Source organism: Symphalangus syndactylus, chromosome 11, assembly GCF_028878055.3.
Source record: "Symphalangus syndactylus isolate Jambi chromosome 11, NHGRI_mSymSyn1-v2.1_pri, whole genome shotgun sequence".
NCBI lineage: Eukaryota > Metazoa > Chordata > Mammalia > Primates > Hylobatidae > Symphalangus > Symphalangus syndactylus.
The window spans coordinates 126,699,158-126,707,866 of NC_072433.2; the positions used below are offsets into that span (position 1 = coordinate 126,699,158).

At 46.1% G+C, this 8,709-nt stretch overlaps 1 protein-coding gene across 1 annotated transcript in view; it reads left to right on the top strand.

Moving 5' to 3' along the window:
* BCO1 (beta-carotene oxygenase 1) overlaps positions 1–8,390 on the top strand; it is a 52,723-nt gene extending 44,333 nt beyond the window's left edge. The window contains exons 9-11 of the mRNA XM_055299687.2: positions 2,781–2,875; positions 4,556–4,667; positions 7,601–8,390. Coding sequence (XP_055155662.1) covers positions 2,781–2,875; positions 4,556–4,667; positions 7,601–7,830 — 437 coding nt within the window. The 3' untranslated portion in view covers positions 7,831–8,390. The remainder of the gene's footprint in view (positions 1–2,780; positions 2,876–4,555; positions 4,668–7,600) is intronic.
* The last annotated feature ends 319 nt before the right edge of the window (positions 8,391–8,709 follow it).

The following is an 8,709-nucleotide window of genomic DNA, read 5'->3' on the forward strand; positions in this document are numbered from 1 at the left end:
GAAGACCATGCTTGTTTATTGTTGCAATATTGTCCACACGAAGAAGTGTAACACTAAAGAAGCCATCCATAATCCCTGCACCTGTGACAGCACTTTGGGATACCCATCCAATCCTCCCATCATGCATGGATTGTGTGATATAGGCCAGGTCCCTTCCGGCGAGTTCTCAGACTGCTCTCATTTCATCCCGCCAGTGTCATTCTGTTATTGTTGACATTAGATTTGTTCATGCACATCAAGGGCTTAGTGTGGGGTATGGCCTATAGGGAGAGTCCAGCCAACGGCAGCAATATTAGAACAGTCCTAAGAAGCAGGCTCAGACAATCTCAAAACTTGCCAAAAGGCAGGCAGCAGAGCCAGGTTCTGAGCCCAGCCTTCTCTTATCCCAAAGCCCATTGCCTCTGCATTTGCACTTTTGCAAAATGCATTCCATATCATCTAGAATGTTCCGAAGCTGCCTGTTGCACTTAATGAATGTAATCTGAGTATTTTCCCACATCATGAAGATTCTTCAAGAACATGGCTGTTAAGGACCAGGCGTGGTGGTTCACGCCTATAATCCCAGCACTTTGGGAGGCCAAGCCTTAACGTCATGTAACTACTGGCCAGGCGCAATGGCAATTACAGGCATTACTCATGCCTGTAATCCCAGCACTTTGGGAAGCTGAGACGGGTGGAGCATCTGAGGTCAAGAGTTTGAGACCAGCCTGGACAATATGGCAAAACCCCATCTATATTTTTTAAAAAATACAAAAATCAGCCGGGGGTAGTGGTGCACACGTGTAGTCCCAGCTACTTGGGAGGCTGAGGCAGGAGAATCGCTGGTCTGAGAGGGGCCCAGGAACATCTTGTAAGTCTCAGGCCTACTTTGAGGTCAAGGGCAGGCACCTTCTTCTTATTTTAGTATGGGAGTGTTCCCTCCGCCTCAGCTTCATCTGGGCCTGTCCCTTGGAAGTTTCATGGTTTCTCATTTGTGCGATCGGACATCTCCTTCCCATCTCAATACTTCGTTCCCCTTCCTGCCCCATTGAGCCTCATCAGCATTTATCCATGGATGGATCTCTGCTTCCTCTTTTCTTGGACATTATATCTTCACCAGCAGTTGGCAGCAACCACCTAGAATATTTACTAAGAGTTAAACATCCATTTCAGTATTCAGACTTAGAAATTCCATTTGATACCGTAGGCATATATACATATATACACATTTATGGCCAAGCACAGTGGCTCACACCTGTAATCCCAGCACTTTGGGAGGCTGAGGTGGGCGGATCACGAGGTCAGGAGATCGAGACCATCCTGACTAACACGGTGAAACCCTGTCTCTACTAAAACTACAAAAAAATAAAATAAATTAGCCGGATATGGTGGCATGCACCTGTAGTCCTAGCTACCCGGGAGGCTGAGGCAGGAGAATCGCTTGAACCCGGGAGATGTTGGTTGCAGTGAGCTGAGATTGTGCCACTGCACTCCAGCCCAGGCGACAGAGTGAGACTCCATCTCAAAACAACAACAAACAAACTACATATATATATATATATATATATACACACACACACACACACATTTACAGAGAAAAAATAAGATCTTTGATTATGTAAAAATAATAAGCATGATGAAAATTTCACATAATGAGAAACTTAGATTCTATCACAGAAAATGTAAACTGTAAGGCAGTTACAACCCCAGCAATGCTTCAAATTTTTTCTATTCATTTGTAACCTAGCGGAGATACAGTACTTCTATAACCAGCATTTTACACTTAACCTTATGGTACGGACACTTGCCCATGTTATTAAAATCATTTGTAAACGTTGTTTTTCCATAATGTTATTATAGAATTCACCAGATTTAATTAACTGTTCTCCATTGACACCCTTTCCCACAGCTTCCCATTCTGTTTTATTTTTTAGTTTTTAATTTTAGGGATGGGGTTCTTGCCATGTTGAGCAGGTTGGTCTCAAACTCCTGGCCTCAAGCGATCCTCCCATCTCAGCTTCCCAAAGTGCTGGGATTACAGGCATGAGCCACCATGCCTGGCACAGCTTCCTGTTTCTTTTTTTTTCCTTTTTCTTTCTTTTTTTTTTTTTTTTTTCTGAGACAGAGTCTCACTCTGTGGCCCAGGCTGGAGTGCAGTGGCACAATCTCGGCTTACTGCAACCTCTGCCTCCCGGGTTCAAGTGAGTCTCCTGCCTCAGCCTCCCAAGTAGCTGGAAATACAGGCGTGCGCCACCACGCCTGGCTAATTTTCTTTGTATTTTTAGTAGAGAGAGGGTTTTGCCATGTTGGCCAGGCTGGTCTCAAACTCCTGAACTCAAGTGATCTGCCCGCCTCGGCCTCCCAAAGTGCTGGGGTTACAGGCATGAGCCACTGCGCCCAGCCAGCTTCCCATTTCTCATCACACATGTGCACGTGCATGCACACATATATACACATCAGCACTTTTTTGAAAAAAGCTTTAAGAAATTGCAGTAGCCTCTGATTTCAATCATGCAATTCTCTTTGATTTCTATGTTGGATAATTAAAGGTGTTTATACACTTAAAACCTAGGTCTGCGGTACCTTGCTCCTGGACTCTCTAATAGAGCTGGGGTAATTCAATTACCAGAGGCTCCCTCCCGTGCCTTTGACCACCTTTGATCCAATCCAGGCTCTAAATCAAGCCCAAGGATCTTGGTGTGGAAACAGATTCTGAGGAAAGGCTACCCAGTCTGACAAGAAGGGTAGAGGCTCCCAGCCCCAGTGATGGGGGCTTCATCCACCTTCTCATTTTCTTGTAGGCTTAGAGCTTCCACGGGTCAATTATGCTCACAATGGAAAGAAATACCGATATGTCTTTGCTGCAGGAGTTCAATGGAGTCCAATCCCAACCAAGGTACTGGTCTCTGTGTATTCACAGGCTTTTCCTACCGTGATTGTGTCTATATGCAAAGCTGAATTCTAAGGTTCTGAGACACTGATTAGAAAAGAGGAGGTCAGAGGGAGGTAAGTGTAGCATGAAATAAATTTGAAGTAAGGATGGACAGCTGGGAGACGGAGTGGCAGCTAATGTGCTAAGGTTCCGGTAAGAGGTTATGGCTGGAGTTTATTCACTGATTTCTTTATTCAATACATATTTAATGAGCACCAACTATGGGCTACAATGTGGTAGGCACTGAGGGTAAGGAAGTCAGCAGGGGGATTCCCAATCCCTGACCTAAGGAACTCACCCTCTCCAGCAGAGAGGGTGTAGCTGAAACTTAGAGGATTTATTTTGCTTCTTTTTCTGTTTTGTTTTGTTTTTTCCTTTTTATTTAAAAAAATATACAGAAAGAGACAGAGTCTCATTGTGTTGTCCATGCCTGTCTTGAACTCCTAGGTTCAGGGGATCCTCCTGCCTCAGCCACCAAAAGTGCTGGATTACAGCCGTGAGCCACCATGCCTGGCCCAGTTTGCTTCTTAAGCTACCATGTGTCAAACACTTACTGTGTGCTGGGCACTGTGCTAAGTGCTGTGCAGGTATCACTTCTTTTTAACGTCTTCATTTTTCATAATAAAATGGAAAATCTTTTTTTTTTTAATGCAAACAGAGCAGAAATGTACACAGCCAAAAATTAAGGCTCCACCCCTCCAAACCCCAAGCCACTCTCCACTAATCCCAAACCCCAGAGGGAAATAGGCCTATTGGGAGATTAAGAGAGATTCAGGGAATTGCACCCTTAAAGCAACAAAGGGGTTATATTATAATTTAAATGTTTGCATTGAATGTATTCATTTATTTAACTCATAAAATTGCAGTGCAATTTCAAATACAAGATATATTCGATATTTTAACTTTTAGGCGGGGTGTGGTGCCTCATGCCTGTAATCCTAGCACTTTGGGAGGCTGAGGATTGCTTGAGACCAGGAGTTCAAGACCAGCTTGGTCAACAATAGCAAGACCCTGCCTCCATATTAAAAAATAATAATAAATTTTAAAATATTTTAACTTTTAAAATAATTCCTTTTGCAGTATCAGCTACTTGGTGGCCAGAGGACCCATGTTTAAAACTGGGGGAGGAGGCCGGGCACAGTGGCTCACACCTGTAATCCTAGCATTCTGGGAGGCTGAGGCGGGCAGATCACCTGGGGTCAGGAGTTCAAGACCAATCTGGCTATGGTGAAACCCCGTCTCTACTAAAACTACAAAAAATTAGCCGGGCATGGTGGCATGCACCTGTAATTCCAGGTACTCGGGAGGCTGAGGCAGGAGAATCACTTGAACCCAGGTGGCAGAGGTTGCAGTGAGCCAAGATCACGCCATCGCACTCCAGCCTGGGCAACAAGAGCGAAACTCCATCTAAAAAACAAAAAACAAAAAACAAAAACAAAAGCAAAAAAAACTTGGGGAGGAGAGTTAGCTCCTGTCCTTTCTTGGCTGTGCTCAGCAGAGGTAGCTGTTATTGGGAGATTATGTCAAAAGTCTCCATCCGATGGGCTTCATCTCCTCTGCGTGGATCTTCATGCCCTCCTATTTGCAGGGAATAGTATTCTCTCATACCAGTCATTTCTGTGTTTTTCCTCGTCGGATGTACAGATAATAAAATATGACATTCTCACAAAGTCATCCTTAAAATGGAAAGAGGACAACTGCTGGCCAGCGGAACCCCTGTTTGTGCCCGCGCCAGGTGCCAAGGATGAGGATGACGGTAAGACTCTAAGAAGCCAAATCTAGTTGCTGCACGATGCTGCAGATCCCCCTCCAACAGAGACACCATCTGGGGGCAGCTGACCCCCCACCCAGGTCATAAAGTGGGTGGATTGGTGCTTTGAAGTCTACATCTGTTTGAGTCAAAGCTAAAGGGTGAGGGAGTCCCCAAGACCACCTTTACTTCTGATACCAATTGTAAAGTTTGAGGGTCCCCAAGACAGCCTTCAGCTTCAATCATTCATTAGAATCACCAACCTCACTGCAAGTGCTTATCCTCACAGTTCTGGTTTGCGGCAGTGAAAAGATACAGACTAAAATTAGCAAAGGGAAGAGGTGCACAAGACAGAGCCCAGCAGGGACCAGGCAGGAGTTTCCAGCTGCACTGTCCCAGTAGAGTCACAGATAGCACTGACGTCTCCTGACAATGATGTGTGACAATGCTCACGGAATATTGTTGCCAGCCAGGAAGCTCCCCTGAGACTCAGTATGGAGAGTTTTTCTTGGGACTCGGTCATGTAAACATGGTTGACCGCCTGTGTGTCTGACCTTTATTTAGTCTTCAGTCCTCCTGGAGATCAAGCTCATACCACGTGGCCCAAGGCCCCACCATAAATCCCACCGTAAGGGTAGACTGCCTGGTGTGGCCCAAGGCCCCCAGATACACAAAGATACTTGTATCAAGCAAGACATTCCAAGGGTATAGAGGTGACCTCCCAGAAGCTGAGGACAGAAGCCAGCCCCCTTTTTAGACAAGTTTAAGTTTTTTACTGCACAAAGTCCATCTCCTTTCCACTCAGTAACACTAAAGTCTCTCAGAATGCAGAATCTTGGTTTTAAAATTGATTGCAGTGGCTGGATCCAAAACAAATGTTTTTAAGAAATAGAGTCTTGCTCTTTTGCCCAGGCTGGAGTGTAGTGGCATGATCATAGCTCACTGCAGCCTCAAACTCCTGGGCTCAAGTGATCCTCCTTCCTCAGCTCACCAAGTAGCTGGAGCTACAGGGGCACACCACCATGCCTAGCTCATTCTTTTTATTTTTTGTACAGAAAGGGTCTCGCTATGTTTCCCAGGCTGGTCTCAAATTCCTGGACTCAAGCGATCCTCCCATCTTGGCCTCCCAAAGTTCTGGGATTACAAGTGTGAGCCACTGCACCTGGCCTGGATCCTGGATCCAAATTTTTAACAATGTATAAGCATGTAAATGTTTCACGGAGCCCCTGGAAATGTGTATTTGTGGCCCACCTCTATTTTCTAGGTTTCCACTTGAATGAATGATCCTTTCCCTCTTTCATTCTCAGAAATGCTTCAGAAATGCCCACAGCCCTGAGGAGGCTAAGGAGGGTAACTAGAATCATAGGTGGGGATGCCACTTGGCCACGCCAGCAATGGGGCTGCCACACCTGCAAGGAGGGCAGGCTGCCCCACTTGAGCCTGCCAGCTTCTTCCCTCAGGTGACAAGGGAGTGGCCTGGACCTTGTCTTCCTACTGATCATGGCATGGCACGCCAGGCCAGCAATGCTGTGTCACTGTCATCTCCGAGGCAGGGGACCACAGGCCTTTCCTCCTGCTCAGGTTGTTCTCCCACTCAGTGGGGTGGACACTTCCTTTACATTCTCTGTGAGGAGGGAGTATTGTTGTCTTCATTTTACCAATGGGATGTTCAGAGAGTGACCTTGTTGCCCAAGGTCACACACCCCTTACATTCAGAGGTAAGATTTAAATCCAGGCCAATCTGACTTCAGCGATGCTTAACTGCTCTTCCACCTGGGACCCTCTGGAGGCATTGAGAGTATTTGCAGGAAGTTGATATGCATTATTTCGTTTAACTCTCTATGCCTTGAGAGTGAGTATTGAGAGTATTTCCATTTTACAGAGGGAAAGGATGAGTTTACTAGCACTGCTACATGTGCAAGAGATGAATTGGGCCCATTGAAATGCCATTCTTCAAGCCAGGTGTGGTGTGGTTCATGCCTGTAATCCCAGCACTTGGGAGGTCAAGGTGGGCAGATCGCTTGAGCCCAGGAGTTGAAGACCAGCATGGGCAATATAGGGAGACGCCATCTGACAAAAAAATACAAAAATTAGCCAGACGTGGTGTCATGTGCCTGTAGTCCCAGCCACTTGGAGGGCTGAGGTGGGAGGATAGCTTGAGCCCAAGAGATCGAGATTGCAGTGAGCTGTGATCACACCACTGCACTCTAGCCTGGGCAACAGAGTAAGACCCTGTCTCAAAAAAGCAAAACAAACAAACAAAAAACCCAATGCCATTCTTCGATGCCTGCAATAATTTACAGAGTGCTTTCAAAATCCATCATGCAGGAGATACTCTCGGCAAGCCTGTGGAGTGTAGGTGAGATTATCCCATCTCTACAGATGAAGAGACTGAGGCTCCGAGAGGTGAAGGGACTGGCCCAGCCAAGGCTAGAACCAGGTTTTCTGGTTTGTTTGTTTGTTTGTTTGTTTTTGAGACCGTGTTTCACTCTGTCACCCAGGCTGGAATGCAATGGTGCGATCTTGGCTCACCGCAACCTCCACTCCCAGGTTCAAGTAATTCTCCGGTTTCAGTCTACTGAGTAGCTGAGATTACAAGCACCCACCACCACACCCAGCTAATTTTTGTGTTTTTAGTAGAGACGGGGTTTCACCATGTTGGCCAGGCTAGACTCAAACTCCTGACCTGAAGTGATCCGCCCACCTCTGCTCCCAAAGTGGCGGGATTACAGGCGTGAGCCACCGCGCCCAGCCTAGAACCAGGTTTTCTGATTCCTAGTTCCCGGGCCTTTCCCTTCTGTTACAGTGTCTCAAATTCACTTCCCTCCTGTTTTGGTTAGATACATATGTTTAAAGAGGGCAGAGAGACATGCTGAGAAATTGATCCCTCCGACTGAAGGCTGCACTTTCACGAAGTGTTTTTTCCTGTTTCCCCAAAGGAGTAATCTTATCAGCCATTGTCTCAACTGATCCCCAAAAGCTGCCTTTTCTGCTCATTCTGGATGCCAAAAGCTTTACGGAATTGGCCCGTGCCTCTGTTGATGTCGATATGCACATGGATCTCCATGGATTATTCATTACAGACATGGACTGGGACACAAAAAAGCAGGCCGCTTCTGAGGAACAGCGGGACAGGGCTTCCGACTGCCACGGGGCTCCTCCGACCTGATGGTGTTGAGGTTTGGGTAGGGGAGGGGAGCTCGGCTGTCAGAACTCCATGGATACGTTTCTTTGGATGGAGGGGAGGGCCTTCGTTACCTTTTGCACTTATTCTTTCTGTGGGTGCTTTGACAAGGGCATGGCAAGAGAGCTTCTCAGTATCATTTCTTTCGTTTTATTTTGGCCGTAAACATTTTGTTTGAAAGTCAAATATTTGAAAATCAAATATGTATTGATTAGATCCAGTCCTTCTAAGAAAGCTCCTTTCCTTTAACATGAAGACCTTGACCATGAATCAGAAATTGTATTCAATGACGTTATCATCATTTTTAGAATGAGCCACTAACCTATTAGAGAGGAGGCAGATAATTATTTATCATTGTGCCTTCCTCTCTCTCTCTTTCCTTTGCTCCCTCCCGTCTTTCTAGTGGACTAAATTGTGTATCTGGGAGTTCTCACTTTCTAGCCAGGCCTGATGAGTTAAGTTTCATGACCAGGAAGGCATGCCACTTTGTGGTCATTCCATGCAAGTCATGGCGTAATATAAAATAATAAAAACTTTAAAGTCTGCTCAGACTTTATTTTTACATGGCTTCTCCCTCTGAAGGTCTTCTAAGGCAATAAAATAGTTGCAGAGCTTGATGGTTCACAGCCAGCACGATGCCTCATTGTACAATCGATGGGACTAACAGATTGCTGTGGGACTCCTCTTTGCAGGAGGGGATTAACAGGTACTGGACATTGACCTGACTAGCCACAGCCGAGTGGCTCAAACCCAGGATTGAGTCCCAGGGCCTGGGCTGGCATGAGGAGTTCTTCCCTGCTGCTGAGAACTAGAGGGGTGGGCCGTGCCCATGTGCGTAAACAAAAGGAGTTTCTCCAAGCTTGT